The 25,598-nt window shown below is 49.2% G+C and overlaps 1 protein-coding gene and 1 long non-coding RNA gene across 5 annotated transcripts in view; one reads left to right on the forward strand and one right to left on the reverse strand.

The window, feature by feature from the left end:
* LOC119931721 overlaps positions 1–9,989 on the reverse strand; it is a 56,433-nt gene extending 46,444 nt beyond the window's left edge. The window contains exon 1 of the long non-coding RNA XR_005452151.1: positions 9,925–9,989. This is a non-coding gene — a long non-coding RNA (uncharacterized LOC119931721). The remainder of the gene's footprint in view (positions 1–9,924) is intronic.
* A 5,106-nt stretch (positions 9,990–15,095) lies between these two features.
* Positions 15,096–25,598, forward strand: part of MYO5A (myosin VA) — a 223,741-nt gene continuing 213,238 nt past the window's right edge. For 2 of the 4 annotated variants that reach the window (XM_038750542.1, XM_038750543.1), the window contains exon 1: positions 15,096–15,236. In XM_038750542.1, coding sequence (XP_038606470.1) covers positions 15,210–15,236 — 27 coding nt within the window. In that variant the 5' untranslated portion in view covers positions 15,096–15,209. The remainder of the gene's footprint in view (positions 15,237–25,598) is intronic. The other 2 variants (XM_038750544.1, XM_038750545.1) reach the window with 1 other exon arrangement.

Here is a 25,598-nt window from a genome sequence, read left to right on the forward strand (position 1 = left end):
ATCTCTGGTCATTCTATCCAGAAGTTATAACGAAAGAGGGTTAGCTAAAAACGAGTAGTTGTGGGATGTAGGTTAGTACAGTGCTCTGCACACAGTAAGTGCTCAATAAATACGATTGAATGAATGTAGGTTTATTTCTAGGGGGAGAACCCAAGTATGTCTGCTGGCTCTGGGAAACAACTGGGCAGGATGTATGGCGGGGGAGGGAAGAGTAGGGAAGGAGTGGGTTTTAAAAACCCACCAGCTCACAACTAGCTAGGCATCGCTGTGGCTACGATACTGCATGTGTGCTGTGGAGGGAGGTGAGTCTAATCGTCACCTTTACGCTGGTGCTACTACCCCCAAAAGACCTTCAGGGTTGTAGCAGCTAACAGTAATCATCGTCATCATGGTATTAAGTGCTTACTGTGTGCCAAGCTCTGGGGTAGACAATCAGAGGTAACCTAGTCCCTGTCCCAGATGGGGTGCCACAGTCCAAGGGGAGGGGAAGCAGCTACTTAATCTCCAGTTTATAAATGAGGAAACTGAGGCTCCGAGGAGACGGCCCCTCTGGACTGGGCCACCATCCTAACTGGGGAGCGGTGTGGGGCTGGCTGGCCGAACCTCTTCGGCCGCTATCGGATTTCCCCTGCCCGAGCTGCAGCGGTCTTTCCAAAGTGCCCGCAGAAGCAGACTCGGTGGCGGCAACAGCATGATTTCTGGGCTTGGCCTTGCTTGGTGAGACGTGGCCCTCCGGCCCTCGGCCAACCCCGACACCAAGCTCCAGCACATTACTTGCCCAAAATGCTAAAACCGAGCAAACAATTTCATAGTAATAGATTGGGGCATATCTGGAAGAAGTTCGAAGTTCCGGCCAACAAGAATGGTTTAAGAAGGGGGGAAACGAGACTCGTGCTGCTTCTCGTCCTCCGAAGGGAAGGCAGAGAGTGAGCCCGGGCCGAGGGACCTCTTAGGCCGGGGATGCCCTCGCCGGTCCAGCTCAATAATAATGATGGTATTTGTTAAGCGCTTACTATGTGCGAAGCACTGCTCTAAGCGCTGGGGGGGGCACAAGGTGATCAGGTTGTCCCACGTGGGGCTCACAGTCTTAATCCCCATTTTCCAGGTGAGGTAACTAAGGCATAGAGAAGTGAAGTGACTTCCCCAAAGTCGCACAGCTGACAAGCGGCGGAGCCGGAATTAGAACCCATGACCTCTGACTCCCAAACCCGTGCTCTTTCCACTGAACCATGATACACCAGGCGAGACTAAGCGATCGCCTCGTGGTAGGAAAACTTTCTGCCCGGGTTGGGCGGGGTACAGTTGTGTTTGCTGCTATAGCTGAATCTCTGATTTTCTGTGGATGGCATGCTGTATGGTAAAATACCTAATTTCCGACTAAGTTGTGGCGATCGTTTCCTCGGCGGCCCCGAAACATGAACCCTCTAATATAATCTCCAGTAACAAGTTGGCCACTCGGGACTCGACAACTGTGCGGAGGACGTATGTGGGACAAAAGGCAGGTAAGGAGGAGGTCTGAATGTGGAACTGATATGGTTTTAGGAAAATAGGAGAAATATTTCTAACTTTGGGAAATGCCAAAAAAAAATTACAAAGATCTGCAGACTCTAGTAGTAAAAATAAAGGAAGCCCATTAAATATATGAGGTGGTTACATTTGCTAGTGTGGATTTTATAGTTGCATAATTAATTTCATTAGAAATTGGTTAATATAGATATTTAAAGGGGATGGTGCTATAATGGAAACAGCATAGCCTAGCGGAAAGATCATGGGAATGGGAGTCCGAGGATGTGGGTTCTAATCCGGGCTTTGCCGTATGTCTGCTGTATGATCTTGGGCAAGTCACTTAACCTCTCTTTATCCCAGTTAGGTCATCTGTAAAATGGAGATTAAGACCGTGAGCCCCACATGGGACATGGACTGTGTCCAACCAGAGTATCCTGTATCTACCCCAGCACATAGCAAGCGCTTAACAAATAACACAATTATTGTTATTATTACTCTTACTCTCCAGCCTTCAAATCATTAAGTAATATACACTATGTCTAAATGTAACATACAAAATTATTAACTTCCACAAACAGACCTTGTGAATAACGTATCTCCCTTTGAAGAACCAGGTCGATCAGTACAAAAATTATAGCACTAATTTCCCTGCCAAACAACCTTTCCTTCTCTTCTCTTCTCTTTTTAGCTTGTAGCCTTCCTATGAAGCTCAGAATTGACCACTGAATGCCTTGCAGCATGATTTGAATTTGCTGTACTCCAGCAAATTTCTTCTTCCATTTGCCAGATTCTGAGTCCTAAATAATGGATGGAATCCATGGTGGGAAATCCAGTCAAAAAGAGGTTTCCAACAACAATATGGAGAAGTGGTGTGATCTAGTGGATAGAGGTGGGCCTGGGAGTAAGAGGGACCTACCTGGGTTCTACTGCCCCTTGTCTGCTGTGTGACTCTGGGCAAGTCACTTAACTTCTCTGTATCTCAGTTATCTCACCTGTATAATGGGGATTAAGAATGCGAGACCCATGTGGGACGCAGACTGTGTCCAACCTGATTTTCTTGTATCTACTCCAGTGCTTAGCACAGTGCCTCATACATAGTAAGCACTTCATACCATTAAAAAATGCTTTTAGTGGAAAACATAGATTTATATACATGCCTATCAACCATCACCAATAGTGTTTATTGAGCACTTACTGTGTGCACAGGACTGTACTAAGTACTTGGGAGAGTACAATGCATCAGAAGCAGTGTGGCTCAGTGGAAAGAGCACAGGCTTTGGAGTCAGAGGTCATGGGTTCGAATCCCGGCTCCACCACAAGTCTGCTGTGTGACCTTGGGCAAGTCACTTAACTTCTCTGAGCCTCAGTTACCTCATCTGTAAAAATGGGGATTAAGACTGTGAGCCCCACGTGGGACAACTTAATCACATTGTATCCCCCCCAGCGCTTAGAACAATGCTTTGCACATAGTAAGCGCTTAACAAATGCCATCATTATTATTATTATTATTATCAGAGTTGGTAGATACTTTCCCTGCCCACAGTGAGCTTAAAGTCTATAGGGGAAGTCAGACATTAAAATAACTAAATAAATGACGTAATTTATAGACCTGTACAAAAGTGTTGTGGGGTTGAGGGCGGGGCGAATAGCAAATGCCCAAAAGTCACAGATCCAAGTGCATATCTAATGTGCCATGTTTACCAAAATAACACATCCTTTTAATTACACGTCTCCCTGCTCCTAGAAATCCTCCAGTGGATGCTCTTCCATCTCACACAAAGCAGAAACACCTCTCCATTGGCTTTAAGGTACTCTATTCCCATTTCCCCATACTTATCCTTACTCCTTTCCCAGTTCAACCCAGGCTGCACACTTTACTCCTATAATACTAGCCTACTCACTGTGCTTTGCTCTCATCTCTCGCCGTTGACCCCTGGGTTACGGCCTCCCTCCTTCTTGGAACTCCCTCCCCACTAATATCCGGCAGATCACTACTCCCTCCATCTTTAAAGTCTTATTAGAATCACACCTCCTTCAGAAAGCCTTTTCCTGACTGGTCCCTCATCTCCCCCAACAATTTCCCTTCCCACTGTGTCACCTCTGCACTTAGCCACACATCCGACCCCTGAGCCCCGCAGTACCATACATACATATGAGATCTATTTGGGACAGGGACTGTCTGATTGGATTACCTTCCATCTACTCCAGCGCTTAGCACATTGCCTAGAAAATGCTCAACAAATACCACAATTATTACTACTCTCCTCGACTGCTTCCCCGATCCATAGTTTATTTTAATATCCGCCTCCCCCGCTTCACTCCAAGCTCATTTAAAACAGAGATTATGTCTACGTATTGTATTTATTGTATTGTTTCCTTTGTGCTGAACACTGTTCCAAGCACTGGGGTAGATCGAAAGTAATCAGGTCAGACACAGTCCCTGTCCCACATGGGGCTCACAGTCTTAATCCCCATTTTGTAGATGAGGGAAGTGAGGTTCAGAGAAGTGAAGTGACTTGCCTGAGGTCACACAGCAGACAAGTGGCAGAGCCGGGATTAGAACCCAGCAGTCTGGCCTAGTAGATAGAGATGGGGCTGGGAGTCAGAAGGACCTGGGTTCTAATCCCAGCTCCACTACCTGCTTGTTGTGGGATCTCAGGCAAATCATTCAACTTCCCCAGGCTACAGTTTCCTCATCTGTAAAATGGGGATTAAGACTGTGAGCCCCATGTGGGACATGGACTGTGTCCACCCTGATTAGCTTGTATCTACTCAGTGTTTAGTATGGTATCTGGCACATAGTAAGTGCTCAACAAATACTATTAAATAAAATAACAGAGAAGGGAGAGTATAGGTGACACTGCACAAACCACTATCACGATGATCAATTCCTTCATGCAGGTTCTTGATCCTGAAGCCTTGGAACCCCCACTGTGCCCATCGCCCTCGCCAAATTTTCCAACTCCTTCCTCAAACCCCCCGTCTCCCCCATCCCTTCACCCTAACGATCTGCCCACCTACTTTATTGCGAAAATTGACACTATCAGGAGGGATCTGCCCCTCCCCATTCCTTCCCCGCTCCTGCCCCTCCTTCAACTCTCCCATCTTCTCCAGCAGTATCTCCAGAGATCTCCTGCCTCCTCTCAAAATCCACCTCTTCCACCTGCGCGTCCGACCCCATTCCGTCACACCTTGTCCAAACACTTACCCCTCCTGCCATCTTCAACTGTTCGCTGTCCAATGGCTTCTTTCTCACTGTTTTCAAACACGCCCATGCCTCCCCTCTACTAAAAATGCTCTCCCTTGACCCCACAGCTCCCTCCAGTAATTGTCATCCATTCATTCATTCATTCGTATTTATTAAGTGCTTACTGTATGCAGAGCACTGTATTAAGCGCTTGGGAAAGTACAATACATCTTCCTCCTACCTTTCCTCTCCAAACTCCTTTGAATGAGTTGTTGTCTCAAGTTCCTCTCCTCCAATCCTCTCCTGGACCCCCTCTAATCTGACTTGCGTTCCCTTCACTTCACAGAAACCACCCTCTCAAAGGTCACAAGTGATCTCCTTCTCTCCACATCCAACAACCTCTACTCCATCCTACTCCTCCTTGACCTCTCATCTGCCTTTGACACAATCGACCACCCCCTTCTCCTGGAAACATTATCCAACCTGGCTTCCCCGACACTGTCCTCTCCTGGTTCTCTTCCTATCTCTCTGGCTGTTCATTCTCAGTCTCTTTCACAGGCTTCTCCTCTGCCTCTCATCCCCTAGCTGGCCTGCACAGTTCTGGATCCCCTTCTATTCTCCATCTACACCCACTCCTTTGGAGAACTCACTGGCTCACAGGGCTTCAACTATCACCTCTATGTGGATGATACCCAAATCTACATCTCCAGCCTTGATCTCTCTCCCTCTCTGCAGTCTCACATTTCTTACTTGGATGTCCTCCTGTCACCTCAAGCTTAACATGTCTAAAGCAGAACTCCTTATCTTCCCACCCAAACCCTGTCCTCCCCCCGACTTTCCTATCACCGTAGACGGCACCACCATCCTTCCTGTCTCACAAGCCCGTAACCTTGGCATTATCCTTGACTCCTCTCTCTTGCTCAACCCACATATTCAATCCATCATTAAATCCTATCGGTTTGACCTCCGCAACATTGCTAAAATCTGCCCTAAACTCTCCATACAAACTGCTACACGTTAATCCAACCACTTATCCTTCCCTGCCTTGATTATTGTTTCAGCCTCCTTGCTGACCTCCCAGCCTCCTGGCTTTCCCCACTCTCGTCCATACTTCACTCTGCTGCCTGGTTCATTTTTCTACAAAAACGTTCAGGCCATGTTTCCCCTCTTCTCAAGAACGTCCAGTGGTTGCCCGTGCACTTCTGCATCAAACAGAAACTCCTCACCGCTGGTTTTAAAGCACTCAATCACCTTGACCTCTTCTACTACAGCCCAGCCCGCACGCTTCACTCATTTAATGCTAACCTTACTGTACCCCCGTCTCATCTTTCTTGCCACCTAACTCTCGCCCACATCCTGACTCTGGCCTGGAATGCTCTCCCTCCTCATATCCATCAGACAATTACTTTCCCCCCCTTCAAAGCCTTATTGAAGACACATCTTCTCCAAGAGGCCTTCCCTGACTAAGCCCTCCTTTCCTCCTCTCCCACTCCCTTCTGCATCACCCTGACTTGCTCCCATTATACTTGCTCCCCTGCCCCTCCCAGCCCCACAGCACATATGTACATATCTGTGATTTATTTATATTAATGTCCATCTCCCCCTCTAGACTGTCAGCTTATTGTGGGCACAGAATGTGTCTGTTTGTTGTTATTCCGGAGTCTCCCAAGCACTTGGTACGGTGCTCTTCACACAGTAAATGCCCAATAAATCCGACTGACTGACTGACTATTCCCGACGGGAGAGACACTCCATCAATTTGCCCTGAGACATCCGGGGCGGGTCAGGCCAAAATCACTTTCAACCCAGGAAGCCCACAGAAGCACCAGGTGGCAGATAGTTCAGTGACCTTTTGATTCCTTCAGCCCACTTCTATGTTTTAATGTCACAATGCAATTTCCTGTGCTCAACTGCTCATTTTTTGTGGCAATATCAAATCGCAGACTCTGGGCTTTAAGGAGCCTCAAGAAATCATCAACAAAGCCATCTCCCTGCCTTCAGTCCAGCCCGTCGATAAGCATTCCTATCCCGAGAATAAAATCTCCATAATTCTTTTTTTATGGTATTTGTTAAGCGCTTACTATGTGCCAGACACTGTACTAAGCACTGGGGTAGATACACCATAATCAGATTGGACGTAGTCCCTGTCCCACATGGGGCTCACAGCCTTAAAGCCCATTTTACAGATGAGGTAGCTGAGGCACCGTGAAATTAAGTGCCTTGCCCAAGGTCACACAGCAGACTAGTGGCAGAGCCGGATTACAACCAAAATCCTTCTAACTCCCAAGCCCGTGCTCTGTCTAGAAGCCATGCTGCTTCTGGGTTTAACAATTTCCCTCGTTAAACCCATTTCAGGGTTCAACCTTCACAATCCTGCCAGGAAAATTTTCCCCGTAGCCTCTTTCTGCAATTTTAGCTCATCCCTCTCTGTCCTATTCTTCAACAGAGATGAAGACCACCAATCCTGAGCACTTCTGTGGATATGCTATTCAATTGTACATTCAATTAGTTCCTTTGATTACTCTATTTGTAAATACCTTCAGGTCCGCCTCTCCCATTCTGTAAATTCTATAAATTCTGTGTGGGCAGGGAATGTGTCACTTGCTTATTTTGCTCCTCCCAAATTCTCAGTACAGTGCACTGCGCCCAGTGCTCAGAAAATACCATTTCTCTTAGTTTGCCCCAAAATGATTCATATCCTTGAAGGATAATAATTAGCTTTCCCCTTGGTCTTCTCTTCTCAACTCCAGTTTAACTAATCCCAGTTCCTTTCACTGGCGTAAAACACATAGTCCCAGAAAAGAGCCAGAGAGGGACGAGTCATGTATTTTCAGTACTCTAAACAAGTCCGGCGATCCCAGGGACCTCCACCGTCAACATCAAAGTAACTCATTTGTACCTACATCGCAGAGTTCTACAGTAGGTTTTAAAGACTGCCTAAAGTAAAATTAATTAGAGACAATCTCTCTCCAAAAGGAGATCTTGGGGGAGGAAAGGAAAAGCAGGAAAGGCAGGAACCACTAACAAATCAACATTACGGATACGTATTCCGACAATTAGACGTATGTTTCCTGGGGCGACCTTTCAAAGCAGTACCGTGTATCCCCTTCCTCCCCAACCCTCCATCCCACGGTCAGGTAAATGATAAATATGCCCCAGTGTTTTTAAGTGTATATACATCCATTTCAACTTCAGCTGTCTTCTGCACCATCATCAATCGTATTTACTGAGCGCTTACTGTGTGCAGAGCACTGTACTAAGAGATTGGGAAATACAAATTGGCAACATATAGAGACAGTCCCTACCCAACAGTGAAGGAGTAGTGCTCATTCAGAGCAGAAAACAGGTTCATCAGTGGATGGGGTCTCTAACAGGGGGGACAGCAGGTAAGCCTTGGTCTAGAGACTTCAGAAATAAGAAGCTGCATAGAAGAGTTGATTGGAGGACTCACACTCTCTTGATCCTAACAGTTGGGTCCCCACAGGGGCAGGCAGAAATGCAACACACTGTGAAGTGCCCGTGAAGTGTGGTCCTCAGCCCCATTAGCCAATTTCAGGGAGGACTGGGACTGGAACTCAAGTCTACTCATTCCCAGAGCAGTGCTCTTTCTACTGGACCAGTGGAAGGGCTACTCGTATTTGGGTGAAAGGGAGAAGGTAGTAGTAATCATACTTATTATTAAGTTTTCACTGTGTGCAGAGCACTGTACTAAGCGCTGGGAGAAAATACAGAGGTGGGGAGTAAACATGGTCCCTGCCCCCATTGGATTTACCATCTAAAAAGATGATTTGATTCCAAATACTGGAGTGCCTGAATCTGGGCTAATTTTAATCACAATCTTATGAAGGGTTGATTCAGAGTTTGACCTGGATGGGAATGATCTACATAGTAATACTATTAATACGCACTGGAAACCCGTTAGAGTGAAAGGTCTTCAAGTCTTAATCCTCGATTTACAGATGAGGTAACTGAGGCACAGAGAAGTTAAGTGACTTGCCCAAGGTCACACAGCAGACAAGTTCATTCATTCAATCGTATTTATTGAGCGCTTATTGTGTGCAGAGCACTGTACTAAGCTCTTGGGAAGTACAAGTTGGGAACTCAAGTTGGTTGTCAGTCACTCATTCAGTACGATTTTTTGAATCTTAAAATAGAGGTTTTTCTATCGACCGCTTCCCCAGCGCTTACAACAGTGCTTTGTACATAGTAAGCGCTTAACAAATGACATCACTATTTGTGATTGAGTTAGTCTCCTAGTTTTAACATATTGTTCCCTACCCAACATTATCATGAGGTAACTACATTATCATGAAGCAGTGTGGCACAGTGGAAAAGAGCCTGGGCTTTGGAGTCAGAGGTCATGGGTTCAAATTCCCGCTCCGCCAATTGTCAGCTGTGTGACTTTGGGCAAGTCATTCTACATGGCAAGCAGTGTGACAAGTGAAAAAGCAGGATTCAAACCCAGGTCCCTCTGAGTCCCAGGCCTTTTACTTCTATTTTATGTTCCTAAGCACCTAAATCAGTGTAACTGAGAGAAACTTGATTCCTGCCCTGAGGAATTTACACTCTAATGGGTTTATAATGCATACAGAGCACTTGCTCTTCCTACCTTTGCCATCTCAAATAAGGGACCAGGAAAGCTACTGTTTTTACTTTAGGGAAGCAGTGTGGTCTATTGGAAAGAGCACAGGCCTGGAAGTTCTAATTCTGGCCTGATTAATTTCCTGCTGTGTGAATTTGGGGAAGTCACTTAATTTCTCTGGGTTTCTGTTTCCTCATCTAAATATGGGGATGATACCTGTTCTCCCTGCCTCTTAAACTATGAGCCTCAGGTGGGACAACGACTGCATCCAACCCGATTATCTTGCATCTACTCTAGTGCTTAGTACAGCACTTGGCACACAGTGGACACAACAAATACCACTATTATTATCATCTTCCCTTTAGCAGATTTCCAAGAAGCTGGTGAATTAAAAATGGGAAGTGTGTTCCTCAATTCCAGCTCCCTATTTTGGACCCCAGCTGTCCCAAGAAGGCCGTTTGTGGCAAACCACACAGGTGCGCATTAGATCCGTGAACACAGAGATGGATTTAATGTCCATTTTCATGAATGGCTTTTGCTGGCAGCATTCGACTCATGTGCACAGTTGAACAATTTATGTTTTTACTCTGGTAAAACTGAATAAAGCCCTGCAACCCGCAGGACTTCTCCCCTCTCCCAGTCTCCTTACTTTGGGTCGAGGCAGAGTCGCTTGTAGGCAGATTTCTCCTCCTTCCCGGTACGGTGACTCAAGGCCATGTTGAGAGGGTGGCGGAGATGGTGGTTGTCACAGTCTGGCTGGGGGTAGGGAAGGTGGAAGGGGATGTAGGGGGGAGGTGGGGGAGCGGGGAAGGTGTGGAAGGTTTTTAAAATAAATGTGGGGGTAAGGCGAGGAAAGCAGTGCAGGTGGGATGAGGGGCAGGGGTGGGCCAATCAATCAATCAATCAATCGTATTTATTGAGCGCTTACTGTGTGCAGTGCACTGTACTAAGTGCTTGGGAAGTACAAGTTGGCAACATAAGTTGGGCCAAGAGGTTGAGGAATACCTTGGGCATGCATCTGATGTGAGAAGCCTCCTGCTGCCCCACTGTCCTTTTCCATGCCTTGGTTGGCCCAGAGATGAGGGTGAGGAGTTGAGAGGAAAAGGTTTTTTTCCCTCCTTTTCTCTCTCCTTCTCTAGGATTCCCATGGATCCCATTTCCTCCTGGAGGCTGCTGCAGCCCCATTCCACTCTCCTTAGGCAAGTCACTTGCCCGGGACCTTAGGCAAGTCACTTCTCGGCTCCCTCAAAGACTGTGAACCCCGTGCGGGACAGGGATTGCGTCCAACCTGATTAACTTATATCTACCCCAGCGTTTACTACAGTGCCTGGCACAGAGTAAGCGCTTAGCAAACACCACAACCATCATCGTCATCTCCAGCTCCTGCAGGGCTGGGCCTGGGGGTTTGGGAGTCAGGGTGGGCTCGGGGGTGAGGGGTTTGGGCTTGACTTTGGCCGGATGGGTTCCCCCTCCTCTCTTGGGCCCTTCATCCCTTATTGGGGTGTGAGTGCGGTTAGAGAAGTAGCGTGGCTTAGTGGCAAGAGCCTGGGCTTGGGAGTTAGAGGTCGTGGGTTCTAATCCCGGCTCCGCCACTTGTCAGCTGGGTGTCTTTGGGCAAATCACTTAACTTCTCTGTGCCTGTTACCTCATCTGTAAAATGGGGATTAAGACTGTGAGCCCAATGTAAGACAACCTGATGTCCTTGAATCCCCCCGCAGCGCTTAGAACAGTGCTTGGCACATACTAAGCGCTTAACAAATACCATCATTATTATTCTTCTCTGGGCCTCAGTTCCCTCATCTGGAAAACGGGGATGTGAGCCCCATGGGGGCCAACGTGATGACCCTGTATCTCCCCCAGTGCTTAGAAGAGTGCTTGGCCCATAGTAAGCGCTTAACAAAGACCATCAATATAATCTCCCCCAGGGCTTAGACCAGTGCTTGGCCCATAGTAAGTGCTTAACAAATACCATCATTATTAGCTCCCCCAGGGCTTAGAACAGTGCTTGGCCCATAGTAAGCACTTAACAAACACCACCATCATCGGGGGTTGGCCGGGGGTCGCCCCTGAGGGGCCTCCCTTAGGGGGTTCCCAGAGGCCCTCACTGACCCTTGAAGGGTGGGGAAGGTGCAAAATGGCGGTGGGGAGATAGGGGACTGGTCCTCCGGCTCGGGGTGGCTTGAGTTTGTGTTTGGTGGGGGGATGGCGGTGGAGAACAGTGCTTGGCCCATTGAAAGCACTTAACAAATACCATCATTATTATGTACCCCAGCGCTTAGAACAGTGCTTGGCCCATAGTAAGTGCCTAATACACACCACCATCATCAGGGGTTGGCCAGGGTCGGCCCTGAGGGGCCTCCCTGAAGAACAGTGCTTGGTCCACAGTAAGTGCTTAACAAATACCATCATTATTATCTCCCCCAGCTCTTAGAACAGTGCTTGGCCCACAGTAAGCCCTTAGCACACACACCACCATCATCAAGGGTTGGCCGGGGTCGGCCCTGAGGGGGTTCCCAGAGGCCCTCACTGACCCTTGAAGGGTGGGGAAGGCGCAAAATGGCGGTGGGGAGATGGGAGACTGGTCCTCCGGTCTGGGGTGGCTTGAGTGTGTGTTTGGGGGGGGATGGCAGTGGAGAACAGTGCTTGGCCCTTAGTAAGCTTAACAAATACCATCATTATTATGTACCCCAGCGCTTAGAACAGTGCTTGGCCCATAGTAAGTGCTTAACACACACCACCAACATCAGGGGTTGGCCGGGGTTGGCCCTGAGGGGCCTCCGTGAAGAACAATGCTTGATCCCATAGAAAGCTCTTAACAAATACCATCATTATTATCTCCCCCAGCTCTTAGAACAGTGCTTGGCCCACAGTGTTTAACACACACCACCATCATCAGGGGTTGGTTGAGGTTGGCCCTGAGGGGGTTCTCAGAGGCCCTCACTGATCCTCAAACGGTGGGGAAGGCACAAAATGGCGGTGGGGAGACGGGGGACTGGTCCTCCGGCCTGGGGTGTCTTGTGTGTGTGTTTGGGAGGGGATGGCGGTGGAGAATAGTGCTTGGCCCATAGAAAATACTTAACAAATACCATCATTATTATGTACCCCAGCGCTTAGAACAGTGCTTGGCCCATAGTAAGTGCTTAGCACACACACCACCATCATCAGGGGTCGGCCGGGGTCGGCCCTGAGGGGGTTCCCTGAGGCCCTCACTGCCCCTCGAAGGGTGGGGAAGGCCAAAAATGGCGGCGGAGATTAGGGGGGCTGGTCCTCTGGGCCGGGGTGGCTTGAGTGTGTGTTTGAGGGGGGATGGCGGTGGAGAACAGCGCTTGGCCCATAGAAAGCTTAACAAATACCATCATTATTATGTACCCCAGCGCTTAGAACAGCGCTTGGCCCATGGTAAGTGCTTAGCACACACACCACCATCATCAGGGGTTGGCCAGGGTCAGCCCTGAGGGGCCTCCCTGAAGAACAGTGCTTGGCCCACAGTAAGCGCTTAACAAATACCATCATTATTATCTCCCCCAGTGCTTAGAACAGTGCTTGGCCCATGGTAAGCGCTTAACATACAACAACACCATCATCAGGGGTTGGCCGGGGTCGGCCCTGAGGGGGTTCCCTGAGGCCCTCACTGCCCCTCGAAGGGTGGGGAAGGCCCAAAATGGCGGCGGGGATTAGGGGGGCCCGTCGTCCGGGCCAGGGTGGCTTCAGTGTGTGTTTGAGGGGGGATGGCGGTGGAGAACAGCGCTTGACCCATAGGAAGCACTTAACCAATGCCATCATTATTATGTACCCCAGCACTTAGAACAGTGCTTGGCCCTTAGTAAGCGCTTGGCACACAGACCGCCATCATCAGGGGTTGGCCGGGGTCGGCCCTGAGGGGCTTCCCTGAAGGGGTTCCCTGAGGCCCTCACTGCCCCTCGAAGGGTGGGGAAGGCCCAAAATGGTGGCGGGGATTAGGGGGGGCCCGTCGTCCGGGCCAGGGTGGCTTCAGTGTGTGTTTGAGGGGTGATGGCGGTGGAGTACAGCGCTTGGCCCATAGGAAGCACTTAACCAACGCCATCATTATTATGTACCCCAGCGCTTAGAACAGTGCTTGGCCCATGGTAAGCGCTTGGCACACACACCACCATCATCAGGGGTTGGCCGGGGTCGGCCCTGAGGGGGTTCCCTGAGGGGGTTCCCTGAGGCCCTCACTGCCCCTCGAAGGGTGGGGAAGGCCCAAAATGGTGGCGGGGATTAGGGGGGCCCGTCGTCCGGGCCAGGGTGGCTTCAGTGTGTGTTTGAGGGGGGATGGCGGTGGAGAACAGCGCTTGGCCCATAGAAAGCTTAACAAATACCATCATTATTATGTACCCCAGCGCTTAGAACAGCGCTTGGCCCATGGTAAGCACTTGGCACACACACCACCATCATCAGGGGTTGGCCAGGGTAGGCCCTGAGGGGCCTCCCTGAGGGGGTTCCCTGAGGGGGTTCCCTGAGGCACTCACTGCCCCTCGAAGGGTGGGGAAGGCCCAAAATGGTGGCGGGGATTAGGGGGGCCCGTCGTCCGGGCCAGGGTGGCTTCAGTGTGTGTTTGAGGGGTGATGGCGGTGGAGTACAGCGCTTGGCCCATAGGAAGCACTTAACCAACGCCATCATTATTATGTACCCCAGCGCTTAGAACAGTGCTTGGCCCATGGTAAGCGCTTGGCACACACACCACCATCATCAGGGGTTGGCCGGGGTCGGCCCTGAGGGGGTTCCCTGAGGGGGTTCCCTGAGGCCCTCACTGCCCCTCGAAGGGTGGGGAAGGCCCAAAATGGTGGCGGGGATTAGGGGGGCCCGTCGTCCGGGCCAGGGTGGCTTCAGTGTGTGTTTGAGGGGGGATGGCGGTGGAGAACAGCGCTTGGCCCATAGAAAGCTTAACAAATACCATCATTATTATGTACCCCAGCGCTTAGAACAGCGCTTGGCCCATGGTAAGCACTTGGCACACACACCACCATCATCAGGGGTTGGCCAGGGTAGGCCCTGAGGGGCCTCCCTGAGGGGGTTCCCTGAGGGGGTTCCCTGAGGCACTCACTGCCCCTCGAAGGGTGGGGAAGGCCCAAAATGGTGGCGGGGATTAGGGGGGCCCGTCGTCCGGGCCAGGGTGGCTTCAGTGTGTTTTTGAGGGGTGATGGCGGTGGAGAACAGCACTTGGCCCATAGGAAGCACTTAACCAACGCCATCATTATTATGTACCCCAGCGCTTAGAACAGTGCTTGGCCCATGGTAAGCGCTTGGCACACACACCACCATCATCAAGGGTTGGCCGGGGTCGGCCCTAAGGGGCCTCCCTGAGGGGGTTCCCTGAGGCCCTCACTGCCCCTCGAAGGGTGGGGAAGGCCCAAAATGGTGGTGGGGATTAGGGGGGCCCGTCGTCCGGGCCGGGGTGGCTTGAGTGTGTGTTTGAGGGGGGATGGCGGTGGAGAACAGCGCTTGGCCCATAGGAAGCACTTAACCAACGCCATCATTATTATGAACCCCAGCGCTTGGCCCTTAGTAAGCGCTTGGCACACACACCACCATCATCAGGGGTCGGCCCTGAGGGGCTTCCTCGAGGCCGTCGAAGGGCGGGGAAGGCCTGAAATGGCGGCGGGGACTGGGTGGGGGGGGGGCCGGGGCTTGGCCGTTGGGAGGCAGCCTGACCCCGCCACCATCATCGTCGTCGTCGTCGTGGTCGTCATGGTGGTGGTTCTCCTCAGAGGCCGCTCCCACAGTGCAGCGGGCGGCTCCTCCTCCGGCTCCTCCTCCTCCTCCTCCTCCCCGTCAGGCCGGGCACCATGGCGAGTTGAGGAGCGGCCCGTCTCCCCGTCCCCATCCGCCATCCTCTCCCCTTCCGCGGGGCTGAGGCGCGGCCCTTTGGGGCTCTAAGGAGGCGCATCCATCTTGGCGTTGGAGGGCAGCGCCATGGCCGCGTCCGAGCTCTACACAAAGGTAACGGACCGACCTTGGGGCTGAGGGAGGCCCCCCAAGCCGGACCCCCCGGTTGGGGTTGGGATGGGGGTCGGCTTCCATCATCATCATCATCATCATCAATCGTATTTATTGAGCGCTTACTACGTGCAGAGCACTGTACTAAGCGCTTGGGAAGTCCAGATTGGCAACATACAGAGCCGGTCCCTACCCGACAGTGGGCTCGCAGTCTAGAAGGGGGAGACAGAGAACAGAACCAAACATACTGACGAAATAAAATAATTGATTGATTGAGGTGTGTGCTGATGAACAGGAAGCGCTTAATCAATCAATCAATCGTATTTATTGAGCGCTTACTATGTGCAGAGCACTGTGCTAAGCGCTGGGGAAGTACAAGGGGGCGACATATAGAGACAGTCCCCACCCAGCAATTGTAATTATGACGGCATTTATCATCATCATCCGTCGTATTTATTGAGCGCTTACTGTGTGCAGAGCACTGTACTAAGCGCTTGGGAAGTCCAAGTTGGCAACATATACAGTCCCTACCTAGCAGTGGGCTCACAGTCTCCCTCCCAGCGCTTGTAATTATGACGGCATTTATCATCATCATCAATCGTATTTATTGAGCGCTTACTATGTGCAGAGCACTGTACTAAGCGCTTGGGAAGTACAAGTTGGCAATATATACAGTCCCTACCCAGCAGTGGGCTCACAGTCTCCCTCCCAGCGCTTGTAATTATGACGGCATTTATCGTCATCATCATCAATCGTATTTATTGAGCGCTTACCGTGCGCAAAGCACTGTAGTAAGCGCTGGGGAAGTACAAGTTGGCAACATATAGAGACGGTCCCTACCCAGCAGTGGGCTCACAGTCTCCCTCCCAGCGCTTGTAATTATGACGGCATTTATCATCATCATCATCATCATCATCAATCGTATTTATTGAGCGCTTACTATGTGCAGAGCACTGTACTAAGCGCTTGGGAAGTACAAGTTGGCAACATATAGAGACAGGCCCTACCCAGCAGTGGGCTCACAGTCTCCCTCCCAGCGCTTGTAATTATGACGGCATTTATCATCATCATCAATCGTATTTATTGAGCGCTTACTGTGTGCACTGTACTAAGCGCTGGGGAAGTACAAGTTGGCAACATATAGAGACGGTCCCCACCCAGCAGTGGGCTCACAGTCTCCCTCCCAGCGCTTGTAATTATGACGGCATTTATCATCATCATCATCCATCGTATTTATTGAGCGCTTACTATGTGCAGAGCACTGTACTAAGCGCTGGGGAAGTACAAGTTGGCAACATATACAGTCCCTACCCAGCAGTGGGCTCACAGTCTCCCTCCCAGCGCTTGTAATTATGACGGCATTTATCATCATCATCAATCGTATTTATTGAGCGCTTACTGTGTGCACTGTACTAAGTGCTTGGGAAGTACAAGTTGGCAACATATAGAGACAGTCCCCACCCAGCAGTGGGCTCACAGTCTCCCTCCCAGCGCTTGTAATTATGACGGCATTTATCATCATCATCAATCGTTTTTATTGAGTGCTTACTGTGTGCAGAGCACTGTACTAAGCGCTGGGGAAGTACAACTTGGCAACATATAGAGACGGTCCCTACCCAACAGTGGGCTCACAGTCTCCCTCCCAGCGCTTGTAATTATGACGGCATTTATCATCATCATCATCATCAGTTGTATTTATTGAGCGCTTACTGTGTGCAGAGCACTGTACTAAGCGCTTGGGAAGTACAAGTTGGCAACATATACAGTCCCTACCCAGCAGTGGGCTCACAGTCTCCCTCCCAGCGCTTGTAATTATGACGGCATTTATCATCATCATCATCAATCGTATTTATTGAGTGCTTACTGTGTGCAGAGCACTGTACTAAGCGCTGGGGAAGTACAAGTTGGCAACATATAGAGACGTTCCCCACCCAGCAGTGGGCTCACAGTCTCCCTCCCTGCGCTCGTAATTATGACGGCATTTATCATCATCATCATCATCAATCGTATTTATTGAGCGCTTACTGTGTGCAGAGCACTGTACTAAGCGCTTGGGAAGTACAAGTTGACAACATATAGAGACAGTCCCTACCCAGCAGTGGGCTCACAGTCTCCCTCCCAGCGCTTGTAATTATGACGGCATTTATCATCATCATCATCAGTCGTATTGAGCGCTTACTATGTGCAGAGCACTGTACTAAGCGCTTGGGAAGTACAAGTTGGCAACATATAGAGACGGTCCCTACCCAGCAGTGGGCTCACAGTCTCCCTCCCAGCGCTTGTAATTATGACAGCATTTATCATCATCATCATCATCAATCGTATTTATTGAGCGCGTACTATGTGCAAAGCACTGTACTAAGCGCTGGGGAAGTACAAGGTGGCAACATATAGAGACGGTCCCCACCCAGCAGTGGGCTCACAGTCTCCCTCCCAGCGCTTGTAATTATGACGGCATTTATCATCATCATCATCATCATCAATCGTATTTATTGAGCGCTTACTATGTGCAGAGCACTGTACTAAGCGCTTGGGAAGTACAAGTTGGCAACATATACAATCCCTTCCCAGCAGTGGGCTCACAGTCTCCCTCCCAGCGCTTGTAATTATGATGGCATTTATCCAGCGCTTACTATGTGCAAAGGTTACAAGGTGATGAGGTTGGCCCCCCCCCCCCCCCCCCGGGGGGGCTCACAGTCTTCATCCCCATTTTCCAGATGGGGGAACTGAGGCCCAGAGAAGTCACACAGAGTCACACAGCTGACAAGTGGCGGAGCGGGATTTGAACCCACGACCTCCGACCGCTAGAACAGTGCTTGGCCTGTAGTAAGAGCTTAACAGATACCATCATTATTATCCCCCCCTCCCCCAGCACTTATAATAGTGACGGCATTTATTAAGCACTTACTATGTGCAAAGCACTGTCCTAAGCACTGGGGAGGTTACAAGGTGATGAGGTTGTCCCCCGGGCGGCTCACAGTCTTCATCCCCATTTTCCAGATGAGGGAACTGAGGCCCAGAGAAGTCACACAGAGTCACACAGCTGACAAGTGGCAGAGCAGGATTTGAACCCATGACCTCCGACCGCTTAGAACAGTACTTGGCCTATAGTAAGCGCTTAACAAATACCATCATTATTATCCCCCCCCACCCGGAGCTTATAATAATGATGGCATTTATTAAGCGCTTACTATGTGCAAAGCACTGTTCTAAGCGCCGGGGAGGTTACAAGGTGATCGGTTGTCCCAAGGGGGGGCTCACAGTCTTCATCCCCATTTTCCAGATGAGGGAACTGAGGCCCAGAGAAGTCACACAGCTCACAAGCTGTGTCACACAGCTGACAAGTGGCGGAGCGGGATTTGAACCCATGACCTCCGACCACTTAGAACAGTGCTTGGCCTATAGTAAGCGCTTAACAGATACCATCATTATTACTACCCGTACCCGCAGTGCTTATAATAATGATGGCATTTATTTAGCGCTTACTATGTGCAAAGCACTGTTCTAAGCGCCTGGGAAGTTAGAAGGTGATGAAGTTGTCCCACTGGGGGCTCACAGTCTTTATTCCCATTTTCCAGATGAGGGAACTGAGGCTCAGAGAAGTGAAGTGACTTGCCCAGAGTCACACAGCTGACAAGTGACAGAGGGGGATTTGAACCCACGACCTCCAACTCCAACCGCTTAGAACAGTGTTTGGCCTATAGTAAGCACTTAACAAATACCATCATTATTCTCCCCCCCTCCAGCGCTTGTAATAATGATGATATTTATTAAGCACTTACTATGTGCAAAAGTTACAAGGTGATGAGGTTGTCCCACAGGGGGCTCACAGTCTTCATCCCCATTTTACAGACGAGGGAACTGAGGCCCAGGGAAGTGAAGTGACTTGCCCAGAGTCACACAGCTGACAAGTAGCGGAGCGGGATTTGAACCCACCACCTCTGACTCCGCTTGGAACAGTGCTTGGCCCGTAGTAAGCGCTTAACAAATACCATCATTATTCCCCCCCCCCGCCACCCGGCGCTTATAATAATGACGGCATTTATTAAGCACTTACTATATGCAGAGCACTGTTCTAAGCGCCAGGGAGGTTACAGGGTGATGAGGTTGTCCCACAGGGGGCTCACAGTCTTCATCCCCATTTTACAGATGAGGGAACTGAGGCCCAGGGAAGTGAAGTGACTTGCCCAGAGTCACACAGCTGACAAGTAGCGGAGTGGGATTTGAACCCACGACCTCTGACTCCGCTTGGAACAGTGCTTGGCCCATAGTAAGCGCTTAACAAATACCATCATTATTACCCCCCCCCCCCCACCCGGCGCTTATAATAATGACGGCATTTATTAAGCACTTACTATATGCAGAGCACTGTTCTAAGCGCCAGGGAGGTTACAGGGTGATGAGGTTGTCCCACGGGGGGCTCACAGTCTTCATCCCCATTTTACAGATGAGGGAACTGAGGCCCAGAGAAGTGAAGTGACTTGCCCAGAGTCACACAGCTGACAATTCCCTTCAAAGCCCTACTGAGAGCTCACCTCCTCCAGGAGGCCTTCCCAGACTGAGCCCCCTCCTTCCTCTCCCCCTCCTCCCCCTCCCTCCCTCCTTCCCCTCCCCGCAGCACCTGTATGTATGTTTGTACAGATTTATGACTCCTCTATTTATTTGACTTGTACATGTTTACTATTCTATTTATTTGATTTTGTTAATACGTTTTGTTGTCTGTATCCCCCTTCTAGACTGTGAGCCCGCTGTTGGGTGGGGACCGCCTGTATACGTTGCCAGCTTGTACGTCCCAAGCGCTTAGTGCTCCGCACGCAGTAAGCGCTCAATAAATGCAAATGAATGAATGAATCGGAGCGGGATTTGAACCCACGACCTCCAACTCCGACCGCTTCGAATAGTGCTTAACACACACCACCGTCATCGGGCTGGCCGGGGTTGCCCCTGAGGGGTTCCCTGATGTTGGTGGGGGGTACCCGGTGCCCACCTAAGGGGTGGCAAGGGAAGGTGTGGGCCTCGAGAGCCGGGCCTCGGGGGGGCCGAGGGAGGGCAGGAGGACTCCGGGTTGCCCCGAAACCCCCTTGTCGGGCCGGGGTCAACGTGGGCAAAGGTCAAGCTGGCCAGGGGTCACGCTGAGTAGGGGTCAAGCTGAGCAGGGGACAAGCTGACCCCAGGAGAAGCCAACCAGGGCGGATGCTGACCCGCCGGGAAACGACGCTGACCCGCCGGGAAACTGGCCTGGGAAATGTGAAAGGGCAGCGCTGCGGGACGTCACTAATAATGTTGGTATTTGTTAAGCGCTTACTATGTGCCAAGCACTTCTACACGCTGGGGGAGATACGAGGTAATCAGGTTGTCCCATGGGGGGCTCACAGTTTTCATCCCCATTTTCCAGATGAGGGAACTGAGGCACAGAGAAGTTAAGTGACTTGCCCAAGGTCACACAGCTAAGTGGCTAATTCAGGATTAGAACCCACGACCTCTGAGGTCCAAGCCCGGGCTCTTTCCACCATGCCACGCTGCCCCAAATGGGATCCTGCCGAATCGTACTTTCCAAGCGCTTAGTACAGTGCTCTGCACAGAGTAAGCGCTCAGTAAATACGAATGAATGTCTGCTCACCCTGCCCTCTTTGCACCGTGAGACTATGTTACAGTCTGCCCTCCTCCCCCTCCAAAAAAAAAATCACAAAAGGAAAAGAAAAAACAACCAGGGTTGGGATGGATGAATCATCTTCTCTTGGGGCACGATGACTTTTTGGGCTGCGCCTCCTGGATTCAAAGTTTTCATTTATTCTTTCATTCATTCAATCGTATTTATTGAGCGCTCACTGTGTGCAGAGCACTGTACTAAGCACTTGGAAAGTACAATTCGGCAACAGAGACGATCCCTACCCAACAACGGGCTCATCGTACAATCATAATAATGATGGCACTTGTTAAGCGCGTCCTATGTGCCAAGCACTGTTCTAAGTGCTGGGGTAGCTCAGCACATAGTAAGCGCTCGATTAATCCAATGGAATAAATGAAGACAAGGTAATCAGGTTGTCCCACGTGGGGCTCACAGGCTTAATCCCCATTTTGCAGATGAGGTGACTGAGGCGCAGAGAAGTTAAGTGACTTGCCCAAAGTCACCCGGAGATCATTTGGGATTCTCCGGCATTTCCATAAGCCATCCGTATGCCACACGCCCGTTCGCTGAACCCTGGGAGAGTCCTTTAGCCACTCCCGACCTGGTCAGGGTTTGGTTGACCGATCTCAAGGGAAAGTGCTCGTCAAATTCCTTTATTTTCCACCAGAAGTTGGCCGATTTTCATGAGTTCCTTGAACCTACACTTTCAGGCGTGAGAATTGGGTGAATAGGGGCCAGTTTAGGAAGTGGTTTTCATTGGTAGAAAGGGTGAGGTGCATGGAATTAGGATACCGTTGGCCATTTACCTGAGTTGGGCCCGTCAAAGTGGAGATATTCCTATTAGAAGACGTAAGCTCGTTGTGAGCAGGGACTTTGTCAACCCTGTTGTACTCTCCCAAGCACTTAGTACAGTGCTCCGCACGCAGTAAGTGCTCAAATGCCGTCGATCGATGGACTAATAAATGGTATTTATTGAGCACCTGCTATGTTCCGAGCACTGTACTAGACGTTTAGGAAAGTACAATACTATAGAGTTGGTAACATGATCCCTGCGCTTTTACAGTCTATGAGGGGAGATGGATATTAAAATAAATTACAGATAGGGCAACTGTAGGGCAACAAAGTGCTGAGGGGCTGGGGTGAATGTCAAAGAGTTGGAGGGGTATGCAGCCAACTGTGAAGTTGACGCAGAGGGGAAGACAGCGAGAGGAAATGAATGCTTAGTCTGGGAAGGCCCCTTGGAGAATATGTGATTTTTAGGAGGGTTTTGAAGGTGGGATTAATAATAATAATTGTGGCATTTGTTAGGTGCTTACCATTCTAAGAACTGGGGTAGATACAAGTTCTATCATGTTGGACACAGCCCCTGCCCGACATGGGGTTCTCAGTTAAAGTAGGAGGGAACAGGAATTGACTATCCATTTTGCGACACAGAGAATTTAAGCAACGCAGGCAAGCGGCGGGGCCTCTGACTGTCAGGCCGGTGCTCTTTCCACTAAGTGGTGGACTGTGAGGTATGAAACGGGAGGAAGGTCCAGGCCTGAGGGAGGATATGGGCAAAAGGTTGGTGGTAGGATAGAGGAGATTGAGGTACTGAGATTAGGCTGGCATTAGAGGAATGGTTGTTTGTAAACTGGATTGTAGTAGGAGATCAGCGAGGTAAGGTAGAAGGGAGAGAGCTGATTTAGTGCCTTAAAACCCGTGGTAAGGAGTTGATGTCAAGATGGATGGGCAACCATTGAAGGTTTTTGAGGAATTGGGAGGTAGGAACTTGAATATTTTTTCAGAGTGAAGTATGGACTGGAGTGGGAAGAGACAGGAGGGAAGGAGGTCCATGAGGAGGCTGGAAATAAATGCTCGGATCAGCGTGGTAGCGGTTTGGATGGAGAGGAAAGGGTGGTTTCTAGAGATGCTGTGAAGGTAGAACTGACAGGATTCCGTGACAGATTGAATGTGCAGGTTGAATGAGAGAGGCATTGAAGATAATGCCAAGGTTATGGGTTTGTGAGACAGAAAGATGGTGGTGTTGTCTACAATGATAGGAAAATTGGGGGCGGACAGACAGACGCACACACGGAAAGGGAGAAGGGGCAGTAGGGATCTAGTCCTGGTGTGTGATTGATGAATGCAATGATGGAAGTGAGCTGGGGTAGAATAGAGAATTTATAATGGATTTAAAATGAGATTTGGGCCATATTTGAATGTGCCCCTGGGTCTTGATGACTGAGAATTTTAACCGTGAAAACGTTTTTGTTTGTTTTGTCCCCCAGGTAGTCACTGATTAAGTCCCTGACCAGTAGGAAAGCTCACAGGGATGAGTTGGGGAAAATTATGGAAACCCTGGCAAAATTTTGTGGCCACTTCTGTTCCTGCTAGGCTGTTTGGCCACATCAGTTGATTCAAACAATTCAGTATAGAAACACTTTCCGATAAAATAAATACTTAGGCCATTATAAGCCCAAATAGAATGTTTGCTGAAATATATTTTAATTGGAACGTTCCTGCTCATAGGGACTGGTTAGAGTCTGGCGAACTATTGTCGGGGCATCTTCAACCTCTTCCCCACATCTCAGTGATTTATTTAACAGGAAAAAAAAGCTTGAGTATAGTCTCTGCCTAACATCTTCCAGGAATAGGAATGATTCTGCCTTCTTGCACTTAATTCTCTTGCATTCTTTCACTTAGTTTTCCCACTTGAAAGCGAAAGGAGCAGAAGGAGGAAAGGGATGTGTGAGTTTGTGTATGAGTATATTTCCTGAGAGTCTATCAGTCTGTTTCTATTATTTCCTAATGCTGTTGTTACTGATTCCCCACAGTGCCTTCCCAACATAGCAGTAGGAAACGATAGAAACAGATTGATATACTCTCCTGTCTCCCCCCGTTCCAGCCCTTCCTTCACTCTGCTGCCCAGAGCATTTTTCTAAAAAGCAAAACAAAACAAAAAAAGCACACTTCATTCCGTGTCTCCCCACTCCTCAAAAACCTTCAGGGGTTGCCCATCCAGCTCGGTATCAAACAGAAATTCCTTACCAACAGCTTTAAAGCATTCAGTCAGCTCTCCCACTCCTCCGTACTGATTTTCTACTACAACCCGGCTTACATTCTTTCTTCCTCTATGGGCAACCTACTCACTCTACCTAGATCTCATCTATTTTGCCACCAACCCCTAGCCCACATCCTCCTGCTGGCCTGGAACTCCCCTTCCAACCCCTCATATATGCAGACCGCCACTCTCCCCACCTTCAAAGCCTTACTAAATAACCTCTCTTCCAAGAGGCCTTCTGCACTTGGATTTGCATCCTTTTTTTCACCCCTCCCTCAGCCCCACAACACTTATGTGCATATCTGTAATTTATTTATATTAATGTCTGTCTCCCCTTCTAGACAAATTCTAGGGAATTTGTCTACCAACTGTATGTTGTGCTCACTCAAGTGCGTAATACAGTGCTCTGCACACAGTAAGCTTCAATAAATGTGACTGATCTTCAACCAAGCCCTCATTTCCCCTATTCTTTCTGTTCTGCGTCACTTGTGAACTTGGATCTGTAACCTATAAATCCTTGATTCATTCATTCACTCATTCAGTCAGTCGTATTTATTGAGAGCTTACTGTGTGCAGTGCGCTGTCCTAATCGCTTGGGAAAGTACAATACAGCAACAAAGTGTGACAGTCTCTGCTCACAATTTGATATTCACCCCACCCTCAGCCCCATAGCACTTCATGTGCCTAGCTATAATTTATTTTATTTTCTCTCTCTCCTGAAGACTGTAAGCTCCTTGTAGGCAGGGGATGTGTCTGCTAGCTCTGTTCCGTTGTACTTTCCCAAAACTCTTTGTGCAGTGCTCTGCACATAGTAAGTGCTCAATAGATACCATTGATTGATTAATAATAATAATACAAGCAGATTGGGTTGGATACAGTCCCTGTCCCACATGAGGCTCTAGTCTCAATCCCCATTTTACAGATGAGGTAACCGAGGCACAGAGAAGTGAAGTGATTTGCCCAGGGTCACAGCAGATAAGTGATATCCAGAGTATAAAAAAAGACCACCAACCATGAGTGCTAATTTATCTTTGGTGTACAGTGGTTGAAAAAGAAATATTTGTGTGAAAAATAATCTTTACATGTACTTATGGAAGAAGAATTACACTGAAAAATGGTGCATTTTCAGTATAAGATGTAGAATTGCCAGGGGTAGAGGTAATTTCCATTTGTCCTTTGCTTCCAAAGTGCGGTAAAAAGGAATGCAGTATGTCCATAGGGAGACTGACAACACGGAAAGTGAAATTTTTCTGTTTGAGGATGATAGAAGGAGCAGTTCCTCATAGTGGTTTTTAAATAGCTGAATAGGAAGCAAGCAGTTGGAAGTAGTTTACCATTAGTTAGTGGGGAATTTTGCAGATCTTTTGCTCCTAGATCATTGATTATCTCCACCTAATGGAACAGTTTGATGTACTTTTGTTTGCATGTAGAATAACTGAGTAAAACGTAAGGATGTGATCAGTTTAGACTACAAGTGACAGTTTCTGTAATCTGTGTAGAAACAGGGGAATGGATTTGTCTTTAGTTTTCCTATTGCTGAAAGATGTTGGGGCTCCTGGGAAGACCTTGTAAGCCGAAGATTTCTGGGAGTGTCTGTGGGAAGAGAGATGGTGGTTGGGATGGAATAAGGAGAGGTTCAAAAAGGTTTTGAATAATTTTTGGATGAGAGCTCCTTAATAAGTAATTAGAAGGA

The sequence above is a fragment of the Tachyglossus aculeatus genome, chromosome 8 (assembly GCF_015852505.1).
Source record: "Tachyglossus aculeatus isolate mTacAcu1 chromosome 8, mTacAcu1.pri, whole genome shotgun sequence".
Lineage (NCBI taxonomy): Eukaryota > Metazoa > Chordata > Mammalia > Monotremata > Tachyglossidae > Tachyglossus > Tachyglossus aculeatus.